The sequence below is a fragment of the Sapajus apella genome, unplaced genomic scaffold (genome assembly GCF_009761245.1).
Source record: "Sapajus apella isolate SASKATOON/1434 unplaced genomic scaffold, GSC_monkey_1.0 scaffold6, whole genome shotgun sequence".
NCBI classification, from domain to species: Eukaryota; Metazoa; Chordata; class Mammalia; order Primates; family Cebidae; genus Sapajus; species Sapajus apella.
This window is the reverse complement of record NW_022436946.1, coordinates 42,942,670-42,957,275: the sequence shown is the minus strand read 5'-3', so window position 1 is coordinate 42,957,275 and position 14,606 is coordinate 42,942,670. Positions and strand designations below refer to the sequence as shown.

The following is a 14,606-nucleotide window of genomic DNA, read 5'->3' as shown; positions in this document are numbered from 1 at the left end:
AAAAAAAAAGAATTGTTATTATGGAATACTATGCAGCCATAAAAAGGGTGAGTTCATGTCCTTTGCAGGGACATGGATGAAGCTAGAAACCATAATTCTCAGCAAACTAACACAAGAACAGAAAACCAAACACCGAATGTTCTCACTTAAAAGTGAGAGTTGAACAATGAGACCACATGGACACAGGGAAGGGAACATCACACACCAAGACCTGTTGAGGGGCTGGGGGACTAGGGGAGGGATAGCATTAGGAGAAATACCTAATGTAGATGATGGGTTGATAGGTGCAGCAAACAACCATGGCACATATATACCTGTGTAACAAACCTGCAAGTTCCGCACATGTATCCCAGTACCAAGTCAGCTCAGCCACCGAGACCCCCACCCAGGCAGCGCTGAAGGAATTGAGAAGCAGACACCCAGACATAACAACAAAATGGGACCATCCCAGGGACCAGCAGCCTTCCGAGATGAAAACCTCAAGGGGCTGACAGCATTCCCGGCTGAGGGCCTTGAGCAGACTCTGACCCACACATTTATCCTCTCTGAACAGGTGATTATTATTAACAAACAGATGTTCGGTATTTTCTGATAACACAAAAAATATGCCAAGTAGGCAGCTGGTGCCTGCTTACCACTGATCACAGACAAACTAAAAAGTATTCTCCACGAGGGAGCCAGGGGGGCAGGGTCAGATGTCCCATGCTTAAAGAATTGTTTTAACCGGTGTGTGATTTTTATATGTTGTCCTGCCACTTTAGAATGCCCCAAGTAGTTTTCTACTTGGGGGGTAAGAGGGGCCCTAGGTTTTCCTTGCCATTTTTCTTTCTAGCAAACAATATATTCTATCATATACTCAGCATTTCTCAATATTCAACAACTTAACATTTCTCAACACCCTAGAACTTAAAATATAATAATTAAAATAAAGAATTGCTATTGAAGCAATCTGTTGAATATAACTGTAGATCTACACATAGTCCTTCAAAACACTGACCCATGGTTACACTAAACTGCATTTGGCAGCTTACCTAAAACAGAAACCGATCTATGATTAACACAATCATCTCAAAAGATGTTTTCCGATTTCTTCAAAAGACATATGAATTCCCACAAGCAAGACTGACAATATTTTTGTCATTATTTTCCAAAGCGAAATTAATGCACAATACTAAACCTTTTCAGCACTAAAATAAATATAATAATTGTATAGTATATATCTTAGGAAGTTAGTGCTTTCCAAGCTTTGTCAGTACCATCCAACAGAAATTAAGATAAGAACATTCCTTTAGAATGGAGCATAACAGGAAAATAGATCTTAAGTGCTGAGGGCAGAATGCAATAGCAGAAATGAGGAAAGTACTATGTCCGTATCTTGGAGTCCTGTTCTGTTGCTTTGTCTACTGGAACAATAAAGAAACCTACAAGTAATGGTAAAGAGAACTCTGTTGACAAAGAGTCCCTGGGCCTTACCACGTATCTTGGCCCACCTCATGGCCTCCTCTTGAACTGAGTGGGGGATAGGTGCCTTTCAGTCCTTAGGGTGTACTATAAAAATGCAAATTCCAGGTGGGAACGGAGGCTCATGCCTGTAATCCCAGCACTTTGGGAGGCCAAGTCGACTGGATTATGAGGTCAAGAAGTCGAGACCATCCTGGCCAACACGGTGAAACCCCTTCTCTACTAAAAATACAAAAATTAGCTGCATGTGGTGGCGCGTGCCTGTCGTACCAGCTACTTGGGAGGCTGAGGCAGGAGAATCACTTGAACCCGGGAGGCGGAGGTTACAGTGAGCCAAGATCCCACCACTGCACTCCAGCATGGCAACAGAGCGAGACTCCATCTCAAAAAAAAAAAGCAAATTATGAACTGACTAGGAAACATAACTACTACCTCCAAAGCCTGTGACAGATCTCAGAACACCACAAAGTTCCCAGGACAGAAACTTAGTTCCCAGGACAGACGTAGGCTGGGCACACACCTCTGAAATCCCAGCACTTTGGGAGGCTGAGGCAGGCAGATCACCTGAGGTCAGGAGTTTGAGACCAGCCTGACCAACATGGTGAAACCCGATCTCTACTAAAAATACAAAAAAAAAATTGGCCAGGTGTGGTGGCACATGTCTGAAATCCCAGCTACTCAGGAGGCTGAGGCAGAGGCAGAAGACATTGCTTGAACCCAGGAGGCAGAGGTTACAGTGAGCTGAGATAGGACCACTGCACTCCACTCTGGGCAGAAAAAAAAAAAAGTTAGCTACAGACACAGCTCTCAAGTCTAAACTTAACATATTTAAGGAAGCATGGCAAATATAATGCTTGACATTATATAAGCATATAAGCATGACAAAATATAATCAAGCTTATATTTTGTCAATATAAATGGCCAGAAGGATACTCTGGTCATTACAATTTCAAAATTTTGGAAATAATATTTGCAGAGGTATTGTTAAAAACCTTAATGATTCCTTTGTGTTAACCAAAGCGTTGTCAAATAATTTCTTTAAACCACATACCTTATGAAATAGTGATTTTTTAAAAAAAAAAAAAAGGTAAGAATATCTTTTGAAAACTTACTTCTCATATTAACGTCTATAGGATTTACACTGGCAGCGTGAACTCTGACAATGACTTCATTTGGATAGTGTATGATAGGTATCATCATGTTCTTATTGAATCGAAGCACTTCATTCTTCCCATATTTATCTATCACCCAAGCAGGCATAACAGTGCTCCTTGGAGAGGTGGTACTAATCTTTCTAACCGAAGGCATTTGGACAACTATGCTTCTCCAGAAGCAAACAGCAGTACATGCATTTCTTCTAAGTACACAAGTCTTCAGAAATTCCATCGTAAACTGGTTGAACTGAGTGCTCAAACTTGGACTGGATCAAACTCGCACCCCTGAATTCAGTCAAACGGGCTAATTTCAAAATTAAGCATGCAAAATGAGCATTCCAAAATGAAATTAATCTAATGGAGAAACTTTATGAAGAACGTGGAACTGTTATTCTGCTCTTCGCATATGAAATGCTCCAATTAACGTTCCAGTCAGTATTCTGTCCATTCTCCTCCCTCCCTTTCACCCCTTCCCCTTTTTTTGAAAAAAAAAAAAGGAGAAAAGAAAAGCCGGTATGCAACCCCTCTAGATCCCTGCCCTGTCCTGGGAGCCCTCGGCGGGACAAGCAGACACCGCTCGCGATCCAGCGCCAGAGAATTGAAGGCTTTTCGGCTGCCGCCGCGACCCTGACCCGCAGTCTCCTTGCCGGTGTGCTCTCCTTAGCCGCCGGTGTGGCTTTGCGGCGCCAACCAATCGCCTGCAAAGATCATTTCCTCGGGCTGCAATTCAACCAATCCAAGTATTCGGTGTTGAAGGGCTCAGTGACGATTAAAGATGGCTGCGCCCATGTAATATCACTAGCGACCGGTGACCTCTTTTTCCTCCTTGCCTGGCTCCTATGGTGGCAGTCTGGGCAAGAGGACCATGCTGGGCCGGACCCTCCGAGAAGTGAGTAGATTTGGCCCTCTGAGGCCCCTGGGAGGGCGGAAAGTTCAGCGGAGTCCGTTGACGAAAGACTCCGTGGGCCTTACCACGCATCTTGGCCCACCTTACTGCCTCTTGAACTGAGTGGGGGATAGGTACCTTTCGGTCCTTAGGGCGCACTCGCCGTACCCATTCAGGAGTTAGGACTTTAGTAGGGGAAATGTCTGCACCGCGGAGCTGTAGGGTGGTGAATCGGCTTCTTAGGTGCTTAGACCTTTGCTCTGGTATGGGTCGGGCTCCGCAATGAGGTCGGAGTGGGCTTTGCCAGATAAGGGGGGCTTTTCGGGGCCACTTCAGGCTCCCTGTCCCCCACACTTAGCTGCAGTTGTCGTTAAGAAGCCCGGCAAAACTGTAGTTTGCAAAATTCAAACGAGTAATTTTTGGGTTTTTTGAAATAATTCATTCTGTAGGATTTACCTACCACTGAGATACCAATGATTCCCTAACCCTAGCCTCCATTTCCTGGACGTCATGTTTGAATTCTAGGCTGTATTTGTGATGCCTTCTGGACAGTTCTTCCAAATGTCACATAAGCACCTCAAATTCACTTTAATGAATGTTGAAGTCATCACTGTAACGGGAGTACCCCCTTACCTCTTAACCCCCATCTTAAACAAAAGCTCTTGATATTTCTGAATTCTTAATAGACTCTTTTTAATGGCACAACTGTTAGCTCATTTGCCTTTAGAGTCTTCCTCATCGCTCATATCCAATAAATCACTAAGCTCCGTTAATTCAATCCTGCAGATATGGCTGTAATCTGCCCTCTCACGTGATTTCTGCTGTTACAGCTTTCTTTAATTCAGGTCTTTTTGCTTCCTGAAATTTCTTCTAAGTTCCTCAACCTTAGAACCATCTGAAGGCCCATTTCTATCAGAATCACCTGAGGCACCTGTTAAAACCAAAACTATGTCCCATTCTAGACTTAATTAGATCTGTGTGGTAAGTCTGGGAGTATGGTTTAATGGGGGATCCAGGTGATTTCTGGTAATAAGTAGGGGCTGAAGACCTAAACTGCCTTCCTTCTTCCTTTTTATTCCACCCTAGAAGTTTTCGTTTTGTTTGTTTTTCCCAGCTGGCAGCCTGGATTATAATTATAGATAGCTATAGCATATAATGGGAAATTTAAATCCACAGCCTTTAAATAATAAAGTTATTTCCCAAAATACATCATTATTTTACCATTTTGAATTGTATCAAATCAAATTTGTTCTTTAAAAAAAAAAAAAACACCCAAAACTTGTTTTAAAATGAAATATAACCTATTCAAATACGGTATTTCCTTTTTTTCCCTTTTCCACTGCCAATCTAAGTAACAGAAAGAGACTCTCTAAAGAAAATATTTATTTTGGAGTAGCAATGCAATGGGAATATGTGTGATATAGCAAACTATATGCCTATTTAAGGAGGTTGGGGCAAGGGCTGTTTTTAAGGACAAAATGAGAAGAATTACATAAATTATTTTGAATCAGTTATCATTGGCTACAAGGATGAGTCACAAAGGTGGCATCAGTCCAAGGTTGGATGGGCAGTTGCTGGTCAGATGTCCTTACAGAAGTATCTGTGTATGTGTGTGCGTAAGGTTGCAATGGCCTTTGTGCAAGGTTGTGTTTTTTGAAATCTCATGATCTTTTTAAAAAAAGTTTAATGGGTACATAGTAGGTGTATGTATTTATGGAGCACATGAGATATTTTGATACAGGCATACAATGCATAATAATCATATCAGTAAATGGTGTATCCATCACCTCAAGCATTTATCATTTATTTGTGTTATGTTGGGAAAAGCTGCAAAGGAGAAAGGACTTACAGAGTGCCTACATAAATTGGTTATGAGTAACATATAAACAAGGAACAACAAACTGCGGAAGGCTGCAGGAGGCCTCTGAGGAGGAAGGTCTCTCCATGCCTCATGTTCCAGTGTAGGGTGACCTGGACTCTGTTACCATAAACATTGTGCTCAAGGACATAAAACCCCTTCGTAGCACTGTGACATAGCCAGACTTGTAGGCTCTGTGTAAGGCCCGGGTTCCATCAGCTGTACATAGATAATAAGCTAAAGATAACCGCATGTTCTTGTTTTGTGAAACTCCCAAACCACCACTGTTATCAATCCTTAGGATGACACACCAGCTCTGGTTCACTAATTCACTTCCGGCTCACTGATTCACTCCACCATCACTCCACCCCTACCCTGTAGATCAAAGTGATTGTAATCAATAAATAATGTGGATGATTAGAGCTGGGGCCTTCACTGTCACCTCCAGGGTAATAAAGTGTGGTCCCCTGGTCCCACTTTTTCTCTTAATCTTTTTCTCATTCCTTTGTTGCCACCGGGTACCCATGGGTGATGTAGGGCTGGCTCCCAACAGTGTTAGAAACATTACAATTATACTCTTAGTTATTTTTAAATGTACAGTAAATTATCATTGACTGTAATCACCTGCTGTGCTATCAAATACTGTATCTTATTTATTCTATCTAACTATATTTTTGTACCTATTACCCATCCCCACACCTACTGCTATCCTTTCCATCCTCTGGTAACCATCATTTTACTGGATCTCCACAAGATCAGTTGCTTTAATTTTTAGCTCCCACAAATCGGTGAGAACATGGGAAGTTTGTCTTTCTGTGCCTAGCTTATTTCACTTAACAATGTTCTCCAGTTCCATCCATATTGTTGCAAATGACAGGCTCTCATTTTTCTTATGGCTGAGTAGTACTCCATTGTGTACCTATAGGACATTTTCTTTATCCATTTGTCTGCTGGTAGACTCTTAGGTTGCTTCCAAATCTTAGCTATTGTGTATAGTGCTGCAATAAACATGAGAGAGCAGATATCTCTTTGCTATGTTGATTTTCTTTCTTTTAGGTGCATATATACCTAGCAGTGGGATTGCTGGATTATATGGTGGTTCTATTTTTATTTATTTTTAATTATTATTTTTTTTAGAGATGGGCTCTCACTATGTTGGCCACGTTGGTCTTGAATTCTTGACCTCAAGCAATCCTGCCTCAGTCCCCTAAGTGCTAGGATTACAGGTGTGAGCCACTGCAGCCAACCAGGAATTGTATTTTTAGGTTTTTGAGGAACCTCCGTACTATTCTTCATAGTGGGCTGTAGTAATTTACATTCCATCTAACTTTTCTCCATCCTCAGCAGCATTCATTATTGCCTGTGTTTTGGATAGAAGCCATTTTAACTGGAGTGCGATGATATCTCATTGTAGTTTTGATTTGCATTTCTCTGATGATCAGTGACATTGAGCACCTTTTCATATTACCAGCTTGCCATTTATATGTCTTTCTTTTGAGAAATGTCTGTTCAGATCTTTTGCCCATTTTTAATTTGATTATTGGATTTTTCCCTGTTACGTTGTTTGAGCTTCTTATATACTCCGCTTATCTATCCTTTGTCAGCTGAAGTGTGATAGTTCTTCTTATCAGGCATTTGTACATGAGAACCCTCTCTTCTTGACCTTACCTGGCTCCATTCGTCAGGATTTTAACACAAGTGACTCTGTTTTGATTTTGACAACTGTCATGACTCCTTAAGTGCTACCTTTTTTGTATTACTTCTCCTGGTGTCATTGAGTGAGCCATTGTGAAAAAAACTTTTGCCTAATGGAGTTAAAAAAAACTATTTAGGAGAGCTGACCCAAGGGAAGACCCAGAAGATGCCTTGACATGATTACTTTTACTTAATCAGCCCTTTAGCAAATACCTATTAATGCCTAGCATGCAAAACGTTTGATGGTTATTTCCCAGCTCTAAAACTACCTTCTGTCTACTTTGTATTTTTTCCACATCACTGTACTGATGCCCTAAATTCTACTAATTAGGGATTAATTCATACAAATTATCTTTTCATTGAATTCTCTTTTAAATATGTACAGATGCCTGGGAAGGTTGAACAATTTGTTCACCCATTGTTGTAAATTATAACAGTTCAAATTTCTTCACAATTATCTTAATTGAGATAATCAGTTGAAGAGGGGAAAATTTGCTAGGAATTAGGGAGAAGGGCTGAAAATGATGGGGGCAATTTGGGGGATGTGAGTAGAGGCTCATGGTAAGAGAGGAGCCCTGGGAATAATAGGCACAAAAAGGAGGTAAGATACCAAACAGGTAAAATTTCTATTTGTAAATTTTACCCAGGTACATTCAGAAAGGGGAGGAATCTCACTTTTACCTTTGTGTTTTGTGGCATGATCCCAGTGTTTCTAGGAGCCAGGCACAAGGCTAATATTATTAATCCTGAAGTTTCAAGAATAATATACTCAGTTGGCTTCTTGGAGGTTCAACTTTAGAAAAACTAATCATTGTTCTATAGGGAAATTCGTTCCAAATTTTAAACAACTGTTATTCATTCAACTAACATTTAGTGAGTACCTCTGTGTTCCAGGCACTGGGGTGTAGCATTAAAAACAGATAGAGCCAGGTGCAGTGGCTCACATCTGTAATCCCAGCACTTTGGGAGGCCGAGGCGAGCAGATCACCGGAGGTCAGGAATGCGAGACCAGCCTGACCAACATGGAGAAACCCTGTCTCTACTAAAAATTCAAAATTAGCCGGGCATGGTGGCACATGCTTGTAATCCCACCTACTCAGGAGGCTGAGTCAGGAGAATTGCTTGAACCTGGGAGGCAGAAGTTGTGGTGAGGTGAGATCACACCATTGCTCTCCAGCCTGGGCAACAAGAGCTAAACTCCATCTCAAAAAAAATAAATAGTGGACAGGACAGAAGTTCTTGCTTCCTGAAACCAAACATTTTATTCAGGTAGTATAAGTACTATGGAGGAAAATTAAGTAGATTATAGTGTGAGAACTAGTTGGGGGAGCTGGACATTTTAGCTGGAGTGGTCAGGGAAGATTTCTCTGATTGAGTGGGTAATCACTTGAGCCTGGAAGGTTGAGGCTGCAGTGAGGCAAGATCATACCAGTGCACTCCAGCCTTGGTGACAGAGCAAGCCTCTGTCTCAAAAAAAAAAAAAAAGCAAGAAAGCATGGAGATCAACTCGAAGCCTGTTGCATTGGCAAGAGATAATGGGAGTGGGTATTGTTTTTTAAGTTAGGGCTTGCAAATCAGATGTCCTGGATCTGGGGTTTGAGGGAAAGAGAAGAATCAAGGAGGATACATAGGTTTTTGGCCAGGGCAGTTGTGGAAATGTAACATCAAGATGGGAAAGCCTCTGAAGGGAGCAGGTTTGGAAGGGGAAGGTTATCAAGAGTTTTGTTTTGGATGTGTTAATTTTTAGATGCCTCTTAGATATCCAAGTGAAGCTATCAGTTAAGCAGCTAGATACAAGAATTTAGAGAAAAGAGTTTCAGAAAAGAGGCTAGGTAAGAGGATATACATTGGCCAGAGTATAGAAGATATTTAAAGCTATAGGGCCAGATGAGATTACCTGGGAAGTGGAATGTAAAAATAGAAGAAGACCTAAAATTCCAAGGTTTTAGAGGTCAACAATAAAAGTAAAGCCAGCAAAAGAGACTTGAAAGAATACCCTGTGAGACAGGAGGAAAACCAGGATGGTGCGGTGTCTAGAACACAGAGAAGTGTTTCAAAGAGGGAGTGGTTACTTGTGTTGAATGCCACTAAGGAGTACTATAAAATGAGGACTGGTGTTGACCAGTGGGTTTAGGAATGTGGAGCCTGCTAGTGATCTTGACATGCAGTTGCAAGAAGCAAGAAGGCAAAAGCAAGAATGGACTGTGTTAGAGAGATGATAAGTACCCATCACCAGAACACTCAGCCCTTAAGAGTTCTCCTGTAACTTCAGCATTTATCAAGGCAATTTTTTTTTTTAAAGACAGTTCTGTTCTGTCATACCTGTAATCCTGGCACTCTGGGAGTCCGAGGCAGGTGGGTCACAACGTCACAAGTTCAAGACCAGCCTGGCCAACGTGGTGAAACTCCATCTCTACTACAAATACAAAAAAATTAGCCAGGCATGGTAGTGGTAGTCTCAGCTACCCAGGGGGCTGAGGCAGGAGAATCGCTTGAACTCCCCTGGAGGCAGAGGTTGTAGTGAGGTGAGATCACACCACTATACTTCAGCCTGGGTGACAGAGCTAGACTCCATCTCAAAAAAAAAAAAAAAAAAAAAAAAAAAAGACAGTTCTTTTCCTAAGTGAACCTTTAATGCTCTCTGTTAAGTTAAAGTGTCTTCACTTCGTGGCAGAGAAATAAATGCCAAAATGTCTTGCATAGAGAATAATTATATAAGTTGAACATCTCTAATCTGGAAATCTAAAATGCTCCAAAATCCGAAACTTTTTGAGCACCAACATGATTTTCAAAGGGCATGTTCAAAGGAAACGCCCCAGGAGCATTTTGGACTTGAAATTTTGGGTTAGGGATGCTCAACTAGAAAGTATATAGTGCACATAGAGTATTCCAAAACTTGAAAATATCTGAAATCTGAAATACTTCTTGTCTCAAGCATTTTGGATAAGGGATACTCACTGTGTAGTACAGTAAGTAGTTCAGAGCGTGGTTTTAGAAACAAGATCAGTCCTTGGTTGAATCCCAGCTCTGCTACTTTTTAGCTATGTGACCTCAGGTAGGAACTTCAGTTTTTTATCTGTAAATGGAGATAATTATAGCGTCTCAGTGTGGATGTGAAGATTAAATGATATATTAAGCACCGAGGACAATGTGTAGAACTAACTACTATTAACATTAATTTCGTTGCAGGGACAAAATTACTAATTATATGTATTTACAATTTTCCTTTCCCTTACTTTGTAAGAAGAGTGGTTCCTGAGCAAGTTTTTAACATTTTTTGAGGAGGTATACTGGTTGTCTACTGCTGCATAACAAAGTACTATAAACTTTGTGGCTTAAAATAGCATAATCCAGGATCTCACACTTTTCTGGGTCAGAAGCCTAAGCATGGAGTAGCTGGGTTCTCTACTCAGGGTCTTACAAGGCTGATATCAAGGTACTGCAGTTGTACGGCAAGGTACTGCTAGGCCTAGAGTCCATCTGGAGCTCCAGTCCTCTCGACCTCATTGGTTTTTGGCAGAGTTCATTTCCTGCAGTTGTGGAACTAAGGTCTTGTTTTCTTGGTGGCTGTGTGGATGTTAGTAATGATGTATGTAGTCTGGGCAACGATCAGGAAAGTTGGTAACGGGTGAAGTGAAGGGAAAGTTTGTGCAAAGTGAGGTCAAAGAAGTGAAAAGTCAGGTATTGGTATGCATGGACTTGAAGTTTGTCGTGAACAAGGGAGAGGATAGGAGCAATAACAACAAAGGTGACAGTGAGCTAGTTGCCAAAATTGTCAGTGAATTTAAAGTAGTACCAGGGAGGCTATAGGTCAGCACACCAGGGAGCATGGTGTCATCCCCCAAGGCGTGTGCTTCAGAGGAGCTGAGACGTTTGAGAGAGGAGGGAAGAGAAGCATTGAGGAACAAGGAGATCATCTGTCTCCTCTCCCATTCTGGACTCTGTGGTACCTGGTAGGTAAGCACTAAACAGGAGCAACAGTGGCTGCCAGGGAAGGCCTAGTCTCCATTAGAGAAAAGACATGCCAGAGAGAGAATGTTTTGTCTTTTAACAAAAATTTGAAAGTTAACTTCGTTTTATATTCAGATATGACACCTGCAGTTTTATCCTGGGAAACTCTATATGTGATTTATATTTCCTGCTTCTTATGCTCAGTGCATCTAGCTGATTAGCATCTTTGTTTTCATTTCTGTTTTCCAGTTCTCTTATTGATTTTTTTTTTCTCAAATCTACAGTTCCTAAAAATGGTCTTAATGAAAATCAGCACCATTTAAAGTGAATACTCCTAGACAGTCTTATTTCTTACCCTTCAACCACAATTGTAATCCCAGCTCTTAGCTTTTATCCTCTTACCACTCTGGAAGCAGCTTGAGGATCGTAGACATTAGGGGACTTGAGAGGAGTCAAGGAAGGAGAGAAAGTGGCAGATGGAATTTTCCTCATTATTACAACTTAGCCATGGGATGGGCCTGCCTATATATCTGTCTGTATGTATTGTCTGTCTAGCTCTGGGTTTTTGCTAGCTCTAATTCCCTTCCACCAGCCTATCACCATGTTTGTTCTTCCCATTCCATATACATGATATTAAAACACACGGCTCTCTTTTATTCCTTGTAGCTTCTTTCTTCTGGAGGGTTTACATTTCTTACAGACTATTTGACGAACTCTCTTGTTGTTACTATAGAAGTCACCTCCTTAAGTCAGACCTTGCTGTGCTCCCCATCCCTGCACAGTCCAGTAGCCTCCCCATGGAAGTCCTTTTCCTCTTGTCTGTAAGCATTAGGGATCCTCTTGATGACCTCTTCCCACTGCTTGTTGCATTTAAAACCCTCAACCCTAAGAATGCCATTGCTTTGATGATTTACTCAATAGCTGAGAGCAGATCATTTGCAGATTTTCCCCTCAAATGCAAACTTCTCTTGTTTAGTGTGTATAGGACATGTGAAAATACTGTCAACTTGAAGGACAAACTAAGCTTCCAGTAGAGTAGAGATAGAAATGGTGAAGACTGTATATTATGAAGTGAAGTCACCCTGTCCTTTACCGTTTGAATGACTTTGGACAAATCACTCAAGGTCTCTGAGCTTCAGTTTCTTCATCTGTCAAATGAGATAAACAGTACCTAACTGTGTGGTTGCTTTAAGGGTTAAGTGAAGTAATAATGCATGTAAAGCAACAATGTCTGGCTCTTGGAAAATACTTGGTAAATATTATTCTTTCCTCTATTCTCCTTTTCTCTCAACTCCTATCTAATCCAATTATCTTTTCATAAAATCTCCAGAGCTTTGGTGTCATCTTTTACTTCTTGTTATTCATCCCTTTTATCTGATTAGTAACTACATTTATTATTACTTCCTACAGGAAATATTAGACAGTCATGACTTCATCTCAGGCCCTACTTCCTGTCGGTATACACTGATATTCACTATTTCCCAGTCACTTTTGGTGCAGTTCTTTACCAGCCTTCCTAACATCTTCTCTAAAGACAGAATTTCAGAAAAGTTTTTCAGTTTTCCTTTGAACCTCTATAAGCAGTTCTCTCAACTCATAGTGTCTCTTACTTGAACTCCACAGTAGGTATAAAGATCTTATTTAGAGAGCCATAAAAATCCTGCAATGCCTTGTCCAGTTCACTTCTCTTTTTTTCTCTCTGGACTGCTTGTGTTGCAGCTAAACTACCCTCTCCACAGAATCTGCCCTCAGCCATCCTTCACCCATGCTGGGCCTCAACTCCCCCTGGACAGAATGGTTTACCTAACTTATTGCTGTTGTTTGTACAGCCTGACTTTGAAACTGAAAGTTAGCAAAGGAGAAGAATGTCATGTCCTTCACCTGTCCTCAAGCTGATCAGTGCATCACCCTTCATCCACTACACTGTGTGTTGAGGTAATAGGTTCTCTTGATTTTGAACCCAAGCCTCACTTCAAAGTGTAATACTTAGCCACTCCATCACCCCCACCACCACCAATATAACATTTGAAACTTCTGCCGAGTCAGTAAAAGGTTTTTGAATTGTGTGTATAGGTTTCTGCGGCACTGAAACAAGGCCAAATTACACCAACAGAGCTCTGTCAAAAATGTCTTTCTCTTATCAAGAAGACCAAGTTTCTAAATGCCTACATTACTGTATCGGAAGAGGTGGCCTTAAAACAAGCTGAAGAATCAGAAAAGAGATATAAGAATGGTAAATTACTTTTAATTATACTTCATTGTTATATCACCAGAGAAGGAGTTTAATTGGTTGTAGCAGTCTCCCTTTGGCAAGTGAAGCTTTAAACATAAAACATACCCTTATTTAAAGAACTTGCCATGAGGATAATAAAAATAAGGGTAATGGATATGTGATGCTTTATAATGTCCAACTGTATTAATTTCTGACATAAATATGGTTTCTGAAGAATCCTGTATGCCAAAAACTAGTAGTTACTGTAATAACATGTATTCATGTATGTTTATGTTTTAAACTATCTCCTTTATCACTCTTTTGGCCTTTTAATGCAGGACAGCCACTTGGGGATTTAGATGGAATTCCTATTGCAGTAAAAGACAACTTTAGCACATCTGGCATTGAGACAACATGTGCATCAAATATGCTGAAAGGTAAAATTTAACTGATCAGAGCATTCATAATTTTGTAAAAATAAGTATTTTTCACTTTTAGGATAACAAAGTACCAAGATAATTTCAGACTAATTGTATCTTTGAAGGAAATACTTAGAATATAATATCACCTTTTTCACTATTTGCTTTTTTAGAATGCAGAATTTTTCTTTAGAGGTAGGCCAGCTTAATGAACGCTACTTGAGAAGTTTTCAAAAATTCTATTAATATTTAGGAAGACTCAGTTCAATAACTAATTACGAGCTGGGTGCATACCTGTAGTTCCAGCTACTTAAGAGGCTGAGGCAGGAGAATCACTTGAGTTCACGAGTTTGAGTCCAGCCTGGGCAATATAGTGAGACCCCATCTCTAAAAAAACAAACAAAAAACACAAAAAACTGATCACCATGAACACACTATATAACCTCTAACTTGAGCTCATTGATAACATGGGAATGAATATGAACTGGTTATCATCAATACCCCTCTCTTGTGGATGATGTGAGGATTCATTAACATCTACTGACCAGTTATTTTTTATTTCCTAATTCCTCTATTTTTTATAGCACAATATGGCAATGCTTAGATTTATTCTTTAGAATTTGGTCACAAGGAATCGGGTTTATCAAGATATTTGGATCCTTGGAAGGAAGAGAAACAGAAAAAGGTTATTCAGAGCACTAAATGCTAAAAGTAATATTCTATGAGGAATATGCCCAACCTTCCTCTAATATTCAGACTGTTGTTAATTATTTTGGAGTATATACTAGGGCTTTTCAGTAGTTAGAGGAAATTTTAGTTGAAAATAAAGATCTATTTCTAACTGGAAATACATAAAAATTACTGTGTGGTATCACATCATCTGAGAAGAAAAAGTCAAGTACAATGAGCAAAATAGACATTTACTATTACTTTCATAAATACTAAGTACATCTCTATCATGTGATATTTT

The 14,606-nt window shown here is 40.3% G+C and overlaps 2 protein-coding genes across 4 annotated transcripts in view; one reads left to right on the top strand and one right to left on the bottom strand.

Annotated features, from left to right (window-relative positions):
* Positions 1 to 3,292, bottom strand: part of RTN4IP1 (reticulon 4 interacting protein 1) — a 56,756-nt gene extending 53,464 nt beyond the window's left edge. The window contains exon 1 of one of the 2 annotated variants that reach the window (XM_032275135.1): positions 2,574 to 3,292. In XM_032275135.1, the coding sequence (XP_032131026.1) occupies positions 2,574 to 2,847 (274 nt within the window). In that variant the 5' untranslated portion in view covers positions 2,848 to 3,292. The remainder of the gene's footprint in view (positions 1 to 2,573) is intronic. The other variant, XM_032275136.1, reaches the window with a different exon arrangement.
* Positions 3,293 to 3,318: 26 nt separating this feature from the next.
* Positions 3,319 to 14,606, top strand: part of QRSL1 (glutaminyl-tRNA amidotransferase subunit QRSL1) — a 39,393-nt gene continuing 28,105 nt past the window's right edge. The window contains exons 1-3 of one of the 2 annotated variants that reach the window (XM_032275133.1): positions 3,319 to 3,504; positions 13,079 to 13,238; positions 13,556 to 13,654. In XM_032275133.1, the coding sequence (XP_032131024.1) occupies positions 3,481 to 3,504; positions 13,079 to 13,238; positions 13,556 to 13,654 (283 nt within the window). In that variant the 5' untranslated portion in view covers positions 3,319 to 3,480. Of the gene's footprint in view, positions 3,505 to 9,674; positions 12,941 to 13,078; positions 13,239 to 13,555; positions 13,655 to 14,606 lie in introns of those variants that run through there. The other variant, XM_032275134.1, reaches the window with a different exon arrangement.